Below are 16,460 nucleotides of genomic sequence, written 5' to 3' on the forward strand. Positions count from 1 at the left end.
GTTAAAATAAGTAATTGTTCTTCATTTAAGTGTTAAGAGTATTATTATTTTTACACATGTACACTGTGTATACACATGTTAATTTTTTACACCACAGTTAGTGTGTTTGTCAATAAAATATCAAGAACAGGACCTCATGAGTTATTGCCATCAGCTTATCTCTGTTGTCTATCTGGGGTGAACAATTTTTTAAATCACTAAATAAATTTGAATACATTATAAACTGTCAGTGATTCATAAAGAACATTATCAATATAAAAAAGAAGATGTGGTATGATTGCCGATGAGACAACTCTCCATAAGAGACCAAAATGACACAGAAAAATTTATAAAACAGTCAAAGAATTCTTATAAAAACTTTATTGAACAGCCCAAGTCTGTTCAGTGACCCTGCAAACTACCTGAAACCAACATGGCAGCTGTAACTACAATTATAAGGTTATTTATAATTTAACAAAACCAATTAAAAAGTACATATAAAATCATGCAAAAGAGGATTTTTTATTGGGAGTGTAACAACAGTCACTATTATTAATCTGTTTTTTTGTTATATATTTAATATATTGAATATATAAAAACTTATTGTCAGTTGATTGCAGTGGCAACTGACTTTCATTACAGAAAAGAAACTTGGCATTTTAATACATTGAAGTTCATGAAGTAACATATCATAGTAGATAATACCAATTATTTTTAGTGCTCAACCATAATATTTTATACAAAGTATTTTTTATATCTTTATGTTTTATCACGTGTGTTATATATATAAATTGGACTGTGCCTTGGCATTTTGTCTCCTTTTTTATGATATATTTTATAAACAGAGATACTCTTTAATGAAAATGAAATGTATTTATTCAATATTTGACAATAAAATTTATTAAACTCTGTTGTTTTTATGCTGTGGGATGGCCATTTCCCCTTTTTAGTAATGGCATATTAATTCTATATAACATTAAAATATATAGTTGTCCTATTTTATTCTCATTTAGACAGATTGTTTAAAGAAATAGCAATAAATATGCAAATGCAGCAAATCATCCAAATTGTTTGCCCTGTTCATTTGTTATAATGTCCTACCTAATAATATAAATAGTGCAAATTTCGCTGCACCAGATGCACATTTCAACAATTAACATATCTTCTGTGATGCTTGAGAACAAATATGTAAAATATTTAGTATTTGGTCATTAAATTTCCTGAATAAAGAATATAAGGTCCTTCCTCCTACATGCTTGGTATTTGGTATTTAGTGTTATCCTTATCCTGAGTATATTATTTTTGATACTCCATTCTGTATGCCTGGTAGTTGGTATTTTATATTACCTTTGTCCTTAATTAAAAAGTAACAATTTTTTATTTCATGCGTCCAAATCTCTTTTTATATTGTTATCACATCTTTGTCATTGTCAGCGTTGTCTGAAAAAAGGATGGTTTCCAGATAATAACTTTAGTATAAGTAAATAGAAATCAATAAAATTTTAACACAATGTTTATAACCAAAAAAGGAAGTTTGGGATTAATTTTGGGGGTTATGGTCCCTAAGGTTTAGGAATTAGGGGCCCAAAACAAGCATTTATCTAGTGTCAGGACAATAAGTTTTGTATAAGTATTTCAATTGTTCTGAAATTGTACCACAATGTTTAATACCATAAGTGGAAGGTTGGGATATAATTTAAGGGTAACAGGGCAACAAGGGGCCAAAAACAAGCATTTTTGTAGTCTCAAGACAATAAATTGGAGTTATCTTTCTTTGTCCAGAATGGTTGTTGAACCACTTAAAACCAATGCTTTATGAAATCTTCTTTGAAAATTGGAGTTATCTTTCTTTGTCCAGAATAATAGTTGAATCAACTTAAATCAATGCTATATACAATATACAATGCAATATTCACTTTTACTACCAACTGATAAATTAAAGCAATCTTAACCATTCAGTGATTACAAGCACTTTGATTACTATTCTAGGGTTATGCCCCTTTACAAGTGGAAAACTTGAAGATTTTTTTCGTTTCTGTCTTCTTAACTTAAGTTTGTCTCAACTAAATTTTTAAGAAATGTGTATATAATTAATGCTTACTACCTCTAAACTCAGTTTAAGTTCAATTTTTGGCAGCTTTACTTTTACAGTTCTTGAGTTATGTCCCTTTATAACGTTATATGCTAGCGGGGCATCATCTGTGTCCCTTTGGACACATTTCCCATTTATTTTTTTAGAAGTTACTATTAATTAATATTATTTTTTTTTTATATTTTAATACTTTATGATGTATTTAAATGAGTAGTTATTGTTGCAAACTCCATTAGAAATTTGAATTGAGATCATTTTTGGAATAAGGGAAAGGGGGAGGTGAAAAAAAATTGGGGGGTTCAATTTTTCTCATTTCAGATTTCAGAAATTAAAAAGAAAATTTCTTCAAATATTTTTTTTTAGATGATTAATATTTAACAGCATAGTGAATTTCTCAAAAGCAAAACAATTTTTTGATGTTCATTAGACCACATTCATTCTGTGTCAGAAACCTATGCTGTGTCAACTATTTAATCACAATCCAAATTCAGAGCTTTATCCAGCTTGAATGTTGTGTCCATACTTGCCCCAACCGTTCAGGGTTCGACCTCTGCGGTCGTATAAAGCTGCGCCCTGCGGATCATTTGGTTTAGATATACCTTTGTCAAGAACACTTTTAAAAACCCAAAAATTTGAAAAAGCCAAGAATGTAAAAGACCTAAACACATGAATTATATATATCACTAAATGAGACCTAAACAATATTGGGTCAAATATATTTGATGTATGGATTGGTTGTAAGGTGTATATGTCTATCTGACAGGTATCCTCCGACCTTGACCTCATTTTCATGGTTCATTGGTCAATGTTGAGCTTTTGTGATTTGGTACGTCTGCTATTCGAGTGCTCAAAGCATTAGGTCAACTAAACTTGTATGAAATGATTTTAAACAAAAAATATAAGGTGTATACATGTATGTATGTCTGTCTGATAGCATTTATTTGACCAGCGTTTCTGTGATGTTTTTAGTTAATTAAACCTTCATCTTTTGAAACTATCAACATAAAATCAATGGCCAGTAAAGCAAGCGAGACATTTCAGCATCTACCCTCTTATTTTGCAATGTGAATTTCTTGCTTATTATGAGTACCACGATAGCTATATTTGGTTTATTGGTTCCTTGCAACGTCTACATTTTAGTCAGACATATTTCACTTGACCTTAACTGCATTTTATTGATTAGTTATCAAGCCTTAGGTTAAGGTTACATGATTAGGTCCGTTTTCAGATGCTATAAGCAGTAGGTCAACTACATGTGGTGTTTAAGGGTACATGTCAGTTTTGTAAGTTTCGTCTGACCTTAACCTCATTTGCATGGTTCATTGCTCACTTATTTTTTGGTTTTTTTTTTTTTTGTTAGGTTTTTTTTACGAGTTTTCGACTTAAGTCGAAAAAGCGAGACGTATATCGATCCTACATTGAATTTCTGTCGGCGGCGGCGTCAACACATATTCACTCTGTGGTTAAAGTTTTTGAAATTTTAATATCTTTCTTATAAAATTATACTTGATTTCTACCAAACTTGGACAGAAGCTTGTTTATGATCATAAGATAGTATCCAGAAGAAAATTTTGTAAAAAAATAAATCAATTTTTTTCCGTATTTTACTTTTAAATGGACTTAGATTTTCTGCCAAGAAACAACACATTCACTCTGTGGTTAAAGTTTATAAAATTTTAATAACTTTCTTAAACTATGCCCATACCGCATAATCAGCTATAAAAGGCCCCGATAAGACAATGTAAAACAATTCAAACGAAAAAACTAAAGGCCTTATTTATGTAAAAAAATAAAATAAACGAAAAACAAATATGTTACACATAAACAAACGACAACCACTGAATTACAGACTCCTGACTGGGGACAGGCACATACATAGATAATGTGGCGGGTTAAACATGTTAGCGGAATCCCAATCCTCCCCCTAACCTGGGACAGTGGTATAACAGTACAACATAAGAACGAACTATAAAAATCAGTTGAAAAAGGCTTAACTCATCAGATGGACAAAAATACAGGTGGACGTGGCCGGGTACTTATACATCCCGACACAAAAAGACACAATGAACAGATCTGAGAGTACTAGAGTACTCGCAGTTATCTGACAGCTAGTTCAAAGCCACTAACAACTAATAAAAAAATCATGCATCTAAGACTAAACTATCAATCCGTACACATCCAACATCCAATGGATTTAGTGTAAAGACGTCATAAACAGCCAGAGAAAAACATGACCTTGTGCAATGCCAAGTTACAGGTATCGACAGATTGTAGATCCATGAATTTGTATATTTATCGGACCACAGATGAATTATCACGTTGTGATTGGTTAAATGCCGTCACGTGGTGACCCCCTATGAGACCGTATGGGGTTAGTAAGTTTCATATGGGGTTCATGACGCGTTAATGGCGACGTCATCTATTAATGTTGTTGTGTTTCATTGTTTATTTTTCAACAAAACGCCGCAGAAAAAGTCCAGCGTCCGATAAATTCGTTATACGGTTAACTACTGACCCCCTACGGATCCATAGAGGGTGAATAAAATTCATAGGGGACTCGGCCTCCGGCCTCACCCCTGTGGATTTTACTAACCCTCTATGGATCCGTATGGGGTCAGTAGCGAACCATATAACTTATAGTATATAACATACTAGTAATATTTAGATGGCTTTTAATTTACTGATAAAAAAATCAATGTTTATACCAATAAAAACAATATTCAATGATCTTATTACAGTGTTGAATAGGTAACCTTTTAGAATAAGTTTATTTAAAGGAGCGACAAGTTTACATGGATCTTTTTTAAAATTCCGGGCAAGGTTAACAACATTTCCGTAAAAATGAGGCTGTGCTATCCCGTTTGAAATAAGTTTTCTACAGGTACAACCAAACTTCAAAACCAAATCTTTATATCTATGGAAAAAATTAGTAAAGGTTTTAAGTAATTTATGTTAACGATATCCCTGGTTTAATAATTTACCAGTAATACATAGGTTGCGTTCGTTAAAATCAAAAACGTCACAACAGACACGGGCATAGCGAACAAGTTGTGAAATATAATCATCGTAAGATGGTGCCAAAGGAACATCATCATCTAAAAATGAAAAATTAACAATAGGGAACGAAAAATCGTCTCTTTTGTCGTAAATTTTAGTGTGTAGTTTCCCGTTTTAAACCGAAATATCTAAATCCAGGAAAGGACAGTTATTACCGAATAAATTTAAAGTAAGTTCCTTAGGGTAAATTTCAGCAGTATTTTGAGAAAATTCTTGATTATTTAACGAAAAAATATCATCAAGATAACGGTAAGTCTTGTTGAATTTCTCAATTAAATGCAATTTCGACGGGTCTTTACGTTGAGCCTGCGATTAAATGCAAAAGTAGGCGAGACACTGGAATCCGCGGAAACGTCTTACAAGAACTATAGGTCAACTATACTTGATGTATGGAATGATTCTATGGTGTAGATGTGTGTCTGGTAGGTATTTTCTGTCCTTGACCTCATTTTCATGGTTCATTGGTCATGTTAAGTTTTTACGTTTTCTGTTTTTCAATAACCCTAGAAGCAAAAAGGTCAACTTTATTTGATGTAGGTAATAATGGTAAGGTGAACATGTATGTCTCACTGTCATGATTTATCTGACCTTGACCTCATTCCCATGAATCTTTAAAAATGTAAGGTTGATGTGAACCAATTTATCTATAAGATACTTTCAACATAAATCAAATTTATTAAGGCCGTAGGTTAACCTCTAAATATCTTGTATAGTTTTAACTTTGATTGTTTTGAATCTCTTGGGTTTTTCCATGTATTCTCTTTAAGGCTTTTAGAATGGTGCTAGTAAAATCGTTTCGGCGGCAATAAAATCTTTGAAATATACTGAGCGACACTGTCAGTTTTCTTTGTCGGCTTTTTTTCTCTTTCCCCCCTTTTTGTTTTTGTTTGCTTTGCTTTTGTTTTTTCTTCTTTTTTTTGGGGGGGGGGGGGGGCAAGGTAATGATCTTATGAGATATCTTATAAACTATATGATATATCTTAAGTTATAAAGTATATACGATATCTTATAAAGCATATACGATATCTTATATAATACTATTTATAAGATAACTTAATACCATAAACTATATAAGATATCTTATCAAAAACTACATGAGATATCTTATCATAAACTATATGAGATATCTTATCATAAACTATATAAGATATCTTATATGAGATATCTTGAAAGCTAATTAATAGTAAAACGGCTTGCCATTCTATATAGTTCAAAACTTAGAATGTTATGTACAGTCGAAACAGAGAAAACTATATTACGCGACATTATATATACTCAACAACAACAAAATACGAAAACTTCAGTTATTCCTTTGAGTCCGATTTCTTTTTCATATTACTTTTAAAATGGTAAATTGAAATTGAAAAAAAGTCAAAATTATGACACAATGAACATTATGGAGTCAAATATCAATTTATTTGAAAATGATGAAAAAAAATTTAATACAAGATTTTGACTCAAAACTGTTTTAACAAACATGCAAAAAAGAAAAAAATGTCTAACCTCACAACGAAAAATCTTTCATGCTTAGTTTTTCGTCGAAGTGTGTTGTTTTGACCAGACTGGCAATATCAAAATAACTGATTATAGCTCATACTTTTATTGGACGAAAATTTCTTTGTATATTAAGAATTAGGGTTAATATCCTAAAATATACGAAAATATACCACTTTATAAAATTTAAAATTGTTGAAAATATTGTAAATGGGAGGAGTTGAACGCTATTTAAGTTGTAACGTTTATTTAAGTCATGTAACAATCATGGTGCATATTTAAAAACCGTTATGGATAACAAAATTACTAAAAAATATCTACAAAAATGTTTAAATACGGTTTTATTTTATTTTCTTCTTTTAACATTTTTATGCTATCTTTCATTACTCCTTTTTCTAAAAAAAAATATTCGTATTATTAGTGTTATTTAACCAGATTTATTTCATTATTTCTAAACTGGAAAAATCTTTAATCAATTAACAAAATTATCGTTAATCAACTGACCATATTTCAGCCACTACATTTAAAATCCTCATTTCGGTTGAACCTTTTACTTAATTGCCTTATACATTAATTAAGAATCTTGACAAACTATTTAGCCGCGCTTTCATCCTTGACAAGGTTAATCAAAAGTCAAAACTAAGGTCAAACGACAAGGAGTGATTAGTCATGAAATGATCGAGTAATGAAGTGAACACGGTTCTGTAAAATTATAATTTGTCAAAATATCAGTCCTCTATAAATATTCGTGATTAACCTTACAGAGTCAAATCCAATCTCGACTTTTGTGAAGCAAGTTAACCAGTTACAACAAAAATGATCCCTAAACAATTATTTCGAGACGATGGCGAATGCTACCAGATGGTAGGTGGCATTGAATACTTTGAAGTAACGAAACCAAAATCGGACAAAATGTCTTTTGTGAAACTTGATGTAAAGAATCCGATTACAAAATGTCATCATGCTGATTCCGTAAAAGCAGCATTTGCCGTAGACAAGCATGACAAACCTTGCAGCGATTTGAAGACTGCCGTCAACACACTGTCAGTGAACAGCGACTTGATTGCAGATTGCAGTAGAACCTACTCTCTCCCGACAGTCGCAGGAAAACACCAGGATCTGAATAGCATCTCGCCACAGACACTTTCTGATGTTATTGATGGTAGCTACAAAAACGTCATCAATAATTACCGAATCATCGACTGTAGATACCCGTATGAATTCGAAGGAGGTCACATCGAAGGAGCCGAAAACAGGTATTCTCATGCCTCCGTCTTGGAACTTCTTCAAAAGCCAACGGCAGAGAATCAAATTCTTGTTTTTCATTGTGAGTTTTCATCAGAACGAGGCCCTAAGATGATGCGTTTCCTGAGAAGTAAAGATCGTGAATTGAATAAAGAAAATTATCCTGCTTTGAACTACCCTGAAGTATATTTATTAGATGAAGGATACAAATCCTTTTTCAACGAAAAGTCGACGTATTGCGATCCTATTAGTTATAAACCGATGATCCATTCTGAACATTCGTCCGATTTACGTCATTTTCGGGCAAAGTCAAAGTCTTGGACCGCTGGAGAAAAACGACGACATGCAAAAAGATCCATACGCCTGTAATACGAACTTACGTTTTGTGTTATAATAGTGCTACGTGCTACTCAAATACAAAGTAACTGTGATGATACAAAGTAACTGTGATACAACTTATCTGTAATATAAATTAACCGTGATACAAAGTAACTGTAATACAAAGTAACTGTGATATATATAGTAATTGTGATACAAAGTAACTGTGATATATAGTAATTGTGATACAAAGTAACTGTGATATATAGTAACTGTGATATAAAGTAACTGTGATACAAAGCAACTGATATCATTTAGTTAATGTTATATGATAATAGAAGCTATTGTACTTGTTTTGTTTCCTGTTCATGTTTTGTTTCCTGTTTATGTTTTGTTTTGTTTTCTTTATTAAAGTTTCTATTGAATGAAGTTGGTAGTTATGTACTTAATCTGTTTGAGATGATTTGTTAGTCTAGCTCAGTCTTCCAGAATGTTTTCAAATTGATCTTGATAGGTGACGATGGGTTGGTGTTTAATAGGCAGCGATAAACCTTACATCCACACCAGGACAGTCTGGAGGAACAGATTAGTGTGATATGAATATGAACCCTGCTTTGTAAAGGACCGAAATGGTGAGGCAGATTTTTAACGTGCTCACAATGTCGGTCTACTACCAAGCATGGTTTCTTATTCATAGATCACAGGCACTTGTCTCAGAAAAAATTTTCCTATAGAACTTTGTGTTATATTAAGGTATATATGGGAATTTTTTTTCTGAGACAAGTGCCTGTGTCATAGATATATCTATAATAGCAAAATAAGATTGGCCAATGTAGAACAATTGGAGAATATGCAACGCATGTAGATATCTGTTGCTAGGACACCCTTTTGACAGAAACTTATACTATAGGTGGTAATATGAATCACTTGTGATCACTGAAAGGTGCAGATTGCTTTCAGTTTGCAATTTTGTTAATTCAAATAAATATAAACAAAAACTACAATAATGCCTCCACCAATAACTTTGTATGTTAATTCATTTTACAGTTATTGGTATTTGCTGTCTAGCTCTAATAGGTTTAATTATCAAATTTTTGTCTTATTTTTAAATTGTTTTAAATATTTGCACCTGGACACTTGTCAAGGTCAAAAGGCTTTTTAATTCGGTCGATATTTAATTATAAGTTAGAAAATACTTGGTCATGTTTTATGAAGATTTAGGCTCATGGTGAAGTCATGTTTTATGAAGATTTAAGCCCAAGGTGAAGCCGAGGGCTTAACGGCATACGATATAGTTACAGGGGAGGTAATGACGTTGCTAACGTAAAATTTTATTTTCGCGACATATCGGGAAAAGATGCATTTTCAGACTGATTTTTAGCTTTCAAACTTATTTAATTCGAAAACGAGTGCATGGACCCCCATTTTTTAAACCGACATTTTGTTTCATTTTGCAGGGAGATTATGTGGACCAAATTTTATAAAACTGTAAATAGAGCAATTTTTTTAATTTTGATAAATATACAGCAAAAAATTACTGTATTTTTCCCAGTTCATGACCATTTGATAAATATGAGTTATTTCTGAACAAAAAAGGCATAAATTTTTAGAATACTTATAAAATACAGAAATTACAAATTATTTAACAAAAAACAATTTGTGTTTATCTTTTAAAACAAAAAAGTTATGTCTTTCTTTCAAAAGGGAAAATACGGCCACAAATCCAAATTTTGAGCAAATATATAAAATTTCGACCTCATTTAACTCAAAAAGTAGCACATGAAGGTATATTTTTTATTACATATTTGATTTAATCAGGTAAAAAATAGCCTATATGAAAATTTTCATCAACTTGTAAATACAGAATCAAAACTGTATCGTATGCCCTTAAATCTTCATAAAACATGACCAAGTATTGTCTGACCAATTTAGAACATATTCACACTTTCGAGTGACCTTAAAAAATTATCCTTTCCCAATGTAATATTCAAACCTTAATAAGAGTTTATAAAGAACTAATTAAAATGTAAAACATAGGTAATCATCATGAATGAAAAAGCTCGGACATAGTTTGTGAGAACCGAATGGATAAATTGTTTTTCTTCTGCTTGAGGTAAAATTTAATACTTATATATCTTGAGATTTTTATATTTTAAAAAGCAACAAAATGTTATATAAATCCCCTTTTGGACATTTGACATTTTTATATAAATATAAAACTCTCTGTATCAATATTTAAATTCAGACCATTCAACATTAAATGCTGACTTTTTATTGATAATTTACATGTATTTGTGTTTCTCCGAAAACATTCTTTGCTTTATATATCAGCAGTCTGGCATTGTTTTCTTGAAAGAAAAAAAAATCCCTCAAATGTCAGATATATATATATAATTAGATAATTATTATTTTACCTACATCCTTACCCAAATTGTTTTTGTTTATTCTATATATGTGTACGTTAGAAAATACATGAAAATTTGCAAAATTCGTTTTGCTTTAATCATTGCTCTTTCATCTTTAAGCAGTAGGCTCTTTTCCCATGGAAAATGCCTCAGGGGATAGTACACTTCGTTAGTAAAGTTATTAAGAGTTCACTTTCATAATAAACTGACAATGAAAAGTCATTCATGTATTGTATCCTACCTATTGGGTAATAGCATTTTAGACATACTCATGGTTTAGTCCCAGTTGGCACTAAACCATGATTATATATAGGATTCATTCTTTTAAAACTGTTTATATATAATCATGGTTTATTAATCCCAGCCATACGGAAAAATACTTTATTCAACATAGAAGGTGGGACTAAACCATGATTATATATAATTGTTCATAATAGTAATGTTTTTACTTAAAACAAACACTTTACAGATGTACTACACTTACTTCAATCCAACACCTTGAAAAGAGTTTTTATTTTTGGATATATTAATTTTAAAAAGGGGCAAGGAATTTTTTTTGGGGGGAAATTATTAAAATTGCATTTTATCATTGTATGACCTTGACCTTTAACCTGTATATAATAGGTTATGCTCCAGTTTTTGTGAATAACATCATGAATGCGACACTCTGAACTGTATGACCTTGACCTTTTACTCAAAATAAGGTCAATATCGGATCAGACATGGGACAAAGGATTTTTTTTGGGGTGAAAAATTATAAAAGTTATTTTTTTTTTATTATATGACCTTGACCTGTAACTTCTGTATAAGTCATGCTTCACTTTTTGTTAATAAAATCACCAATGTGACACTCTGATCTGCACGACCTTGACCTTTTACTTAAAAACAAGGTCAATATCAGGTCAGACGTGTGACCTATATAGAAATTTTATGGGTATTTAATAAAAAATATTACATTATTAGATACATGACCTTGACTTTCAAACTCAATATAGGTCAATGTCAGGTCATGTGTTACCTATATAGAGATTTTGGGGTAGCTTGATATCAAATTTTACATTCTGAATTGTATGATCTTGATTTTTTAATTTCAATACAGGTCAATATCAAGTCAGACGTTTTACCTATAAATAAATATGCTTGCCAGTAAAATCCTTAAATTCAGATTTTTTTTGTATTAGTATTCCTTTAATATATTAGTCCAAAATTATAAATACAATACACAAAATATATGGTTAAACATAAATCAACACTGTGAGTTGATTTCACAAATCAATAAACAAGATCGTTCAAAAATGGCAAGAATTATAGGTTAGACAATATTTGGTCATGTTTTATGAAGATTTAAGCCCAAGGTGAAGCCGATTTAATGAAGATTTAAGCCCAAGGCAAAGCCGAGAGCTTAAATCTTCATAAAACATGACCAAGTATTGTCTGACCAATTTAGAACATATTCACACTTTCGAGTGACCTTACAAAACTATCTTTTCCCATTGTAATATTCAAACCTAAATAAGAGTTCACTTTTTATAATGAACTAAATATAAAACATAGGTAGTGAACATTTCAATGGATGAAATGAAATAGCACTGACATAGTTTGTGAAGGATAAATTGTTTTTCTTCTGCTTCAGGTAAAATTTAATACTTTATAAATATCTTTAGATTTTTTTTATTTTAAAAACCAACACAATGCTATGAAAATCCCCTTTTTGAAATTTGATTTTTTTTTTATAAATATAAAAACTCTCTGTATGAATATTTGAATTCAGACCATTCAACATTAAAGGCTTACTTTTTATTGATAAATTTAAATGTATTGTGTTTCTCCGAAAACAATCCTTTACTTTATATATCAGCAGTCTGGCATTAAACTAATTCTCTCAAATGTAAGGTATACATGGTATATACATTAAATAAATATCATTTTATTTATCCTTACCATTTTTTTTTTTTTTTTTTGGTTTATTCTATATATGTGTTTCATTAGAAAACGCATGAAATTTTGCAAAATTAAAAAAAAAAACATCTTAATCTTTGCTCTTTCATCTTTAATCAGTAGGCTTTTTTCCCAAGGAAAATGCCTTAGGGGATTGTACACTTCGTTAGTGCAACTATTAAGAGTTCACCTTCATAATTAACTGACAATGAAAAGTCATTCATGTATAATAGCATTTCATAGTGCATGGAAAACCATGTACTATGAAAATTAGAGGGCTAAAAACTGACTTTTCATTGGACGAGAAGGGGAGAGTATGTTCTAAGCAGAAACAGGATCATAGCTGTGCTATGGCTTAGAATTCAGAGATGATCAGAGATGCATAGGTCCTGCTGTACAATGGCTAGGTCTATATGGCGGTTATTCTGGACCGAGAAGTTGCAGTTTAGTGATAGAATTAAAATTGCAACTTTTGTGTATGTGAACTCTCTTCCATTGGCCTTATTTTATCAATGGATAATTATGATAGGACTATGCGAAAATGATGGTGCCGTTCGACATTTCAGAGCATTGTTTAAGCTATACTATAGACACCAATCAAGACAGTTTGCATGGAATATAGAGAGACCGCGCTATGAATATGTATATGGAACAGAGAAAGTTTTGGGTTGAGTATGTATATTATATTAACACAGCATTTTGTTTCAGTATCATATACTTTAACATTACTTGTTTATGTAGAACAAGAGACGCAAACTGTTGAAATTATCGATAAAAGTACTTACATGTCTTACTAATATCGCATTTCTATACACTCCGTATATTTACGCTGTATAAGATTTTCAAGCGCAGGATGATCTTATTTTTTTTAAATGATAAAAACAAACTACTTACAAGTTTCAGAAATGATATATTAAAAGAATATTTCGGATTTAAATGAGTGAGAGAGAGTTGGGGAAAGTATGGATGTGAATAAACATCGCGTTATAAATAAATGCTACGTTTAAAACAAAAATACCGTATTAATTGCCGTGAACTCAACTTTGAATAGATGTTTATAACCAAGATCAACTTAATTTGCATATCCAAAAATAGTTGTTCATTGTTTATAGCCTCAAGTTTGAGTGTTCGGTCACCAGAGTTAACTCACTTAGGATTTTTGGATACCAATGTTTTCATTTTCGTTTTGATAATGGCTGAAGGAGGAGCGAAACTAGAGGCTCTTAAGAGCCTGTGTCGCTCACCTTTGTCTTTGTGCATATTAAACAAAGGACACAGATGGATTTATGACAAAATTGTGTTTTGGTGATCGTGATGTATTGTAGATCTTACTTTACTGAACATTCTTGCTTCTTACAATTATCTCAATTTATAATGAACTTGGCCCATTAGTTACAGAGGAAAATATTTTGTTAAAATTTACAAAATTATTTAAAATTGACTATAAAGGGCAATAACTTCTTAAGGGGTCAACTGACCTTTTTAGTCATGTTGACTTGTTTGTGGATCTTACTTTGCTGAACATTATTGCTGTTTACAGTTTATCTCTATCTATAATAATATTCAAGATAATAACCAAAAACAGCAAAATTTCCTTAAAAATTTCCAATTCAAGGGCAGCAACCCTACAACCAGTTGTCGGATTCATCTTAAAATTTCAGGGCAGATCTTGACTTGCAAAACAATTTAACCCCATGTTTGAATTGCTCTTAATGCTTTGGTTTCAGAGTTATAAGCCAAAATCTACATTTTACCCCTATGTTCTATTTTTAGCCATGGCGGCCATCTTGGTTGGTTGGCCGGGTCACGCCACACATTTTTTAAACAAGATACCCCAATGATGATTGTGGCCAAGTTTGGTTTAATTTGGCCCAGTAGTTTCAGAGGAGAAGATTTTTGTAAAAGCTAACGACGGACGACGACGACGACGGACGACGGACGCAAAGTGATGAGAAAAGCTCACTTGGCCCTTCGGGCAAGGTGAGCTAAAATTAAAGATAAGACAAAGAAAATTCAAAGTGTTGGTAACTTTAATTATAGGAAATTAGATGATGATATATCGGTGTCTGATTTCACTAATCCTTGGACCTTTTATGGTCTTTTTAGCAAAGATGGTAGTTTGTTAACAATTGGCTAAGGCAAGAAAATCTCCTTCTAGCAGAATATGACTGCATAAAATGTAGTAAGCCATGCCGGATAGGTGACCGCAAGGACAAACAAGGAAGGCAGAGCTTCCGATGCATTCAGAATAAAAACCATGCAATTCAATATTCGGTTTTCACCTACTCTTACTTCAGCAAATCACATGCAGACTGTCGGGATGTCTTACAATTTATTAGTGGGTATCTTGAAAGAAATTCATTACATCTGTGTTCTGTAAACGCCGGTATATCTTATAATACAACTGCAGTGTTTTGGGCAAAACAGTTGAGACAACTTTTTACTCAATATGTATTCAATAACATGTTCTCGATGACATTTGATGGAGAGGTGAAGTTTAATGAGTCACTTTTTGGTAGAAAATGTACATATCCCAAGGGAAAGGACACCAGGTGTAAAGTTTGGATATTTGGAATAGTAGAGAGATCCACCAACCGCTTGATATTGTATCCGGTAGACAGAAGAAATAAGCAAACGCTTATTCCTTTGATCAAGAACCATGTTAAGCTAAGTGCAACAATATTTTCGGACGATTGGGCAGCCTATTTAACTCGTAGTGATGAAGGGTTAAGCCATTTCACGTGGGACTAAACCATGATTATGCCGCATTTTATAGTGCATGGAAAACCATGTACTATGAAAATTAAAGGGGGAAAACTGACTTTTCATTGGACGAGAAGATGAGTATGTTCTAAATATGAGCATAACAAACCAATAGCCAAATTCTGAAGAGATTACCAACATTTGATTCTGGCTTTTGCTATCACTATAAATATTTATGCTCTCCTTGTATTTCGATTGTTATATAAGAATGAATAGAATGGTCAATGGTCATCACGTGATTGAACCAACATGAAGTGTTTTTTCGTTCCACAAAATTTCTTCCAGTTTGGATAGTTATACTTATGATATGGAAATTATCTTTCGCAAAACGTAAATATCTTGACTTTAGTATACAGTTTTGTGTAAAATTTGAGTAGTTTGGAGGTGTCTAATGCACATTTTATTAGCGCTTATTAATATTTTCTTTGTTCATTGAGACCTTGGCTCGAATATACCCAGGGGCGAAACGTTACGGATAAAACAGTTCACAACATATTGAATGAAGTTGGACTTTGTACCTTTGTGTAATGTGTAAAATCTAACTGTATCGGTGCATTACGTTTGCGCGCATTACCATTACATTTGCGCGCAAAAATCATTACGTTTGCGCGCAGCTTTTGATTACATTTGCGCGCATTATTTTTGACAGGTAAACTCAGGTAAAATAGAGGTAATAAGTACAGGTCCATGTAAGAATCAGGCAAACAGTGATAAGTCCATGTTGGCAAATTGATCAAATTTCATATTCTAGATATGGATTTACCTTATTAGAACTTGAATATGAAATTCTTTTTTAAAAAAAATAATTTTTGTGTTAAAAATATTCATTTCAAATTTCCCCTTGATGGCCCCTAAAAATGAGCAAGGAAAACTACAAAAAGGGATGTTTTTAAAGTAATTTATCTTGCTTTAATAATATATTTTTTGTTGCTAGTATATACTTTATATAGAGTTCATATGTATAGTGATATGGAAACAGATTAAAAATTGATTTCAAATATTTTCTTCCCTAGCAACCGTAACCATGGAAATGTGATCAAAATCAATTTTAGAAAAATGCAAATTTCATCTAATTTCATTTGATTTTTTTAAAAAACAGCAACAGTCTACACACTTTTATTATATATTCCCTTTTAATAGAAGCCCTATAGAATAAATCGAAACAAAAA

The 16,460-nt window shown here is 31.6% G+C and overlaps 1 protein-coding gene and 1 long non-coding RNA gene across 2 annotated transcripts in view; both read left to right on the top strand.

The window, feature by feature from the left end:
* Positions 1–7,393: 7,393 nt before the first annotated feature.
* On the top strand, positions 7,394–8,614 carry LOC143070534 (M-phase inducer phosphatase-like). Its single transcript, XM_076244787.1, has one exon. It carries the CDS (start codon positions 7,439–7,441, stop codon positions 8,234–8,236), a length of 798 nt encoding a protein of 265 aa, XP_076100902.1. The 5' UTR covers positions 7,394–7,438; the 3' UTR covers positions 8,237–8,614.
* A 6,919-nt stretch (positions 8,615–15,533) lies between these two features.
* The window catches only part of LOC143071625 (uncharacterized), a 44,142-nt gene continuing 43,215 nt past the window's right edge, over positions 15,534–16,460 (top strand). The window contains exon 1 of the long non-coding RNA XR_012976931.1: positions 15,534–15,621. This is a non-coding gene — a long non-coding RNA (uncharacterized LOC143071625). The remainder of the gene's footprint in view (positions 15,622–16,460) is intronic.

This window comes from Mytilus galloprovincialis, chromosome 4 (genome assembly GCF_965363235.1).
Source record: "Mytilus galloprovincialis chromosome 4, xbMytGall1.hap1.1, whole genome shotgun sequence".
Lineage (NCBI taxonomy): Eukaryota > Metazoa > Mollusca > Bivalvia > Mytilida > Mytilidae > Mytilus > Mytilus galloprovincialis.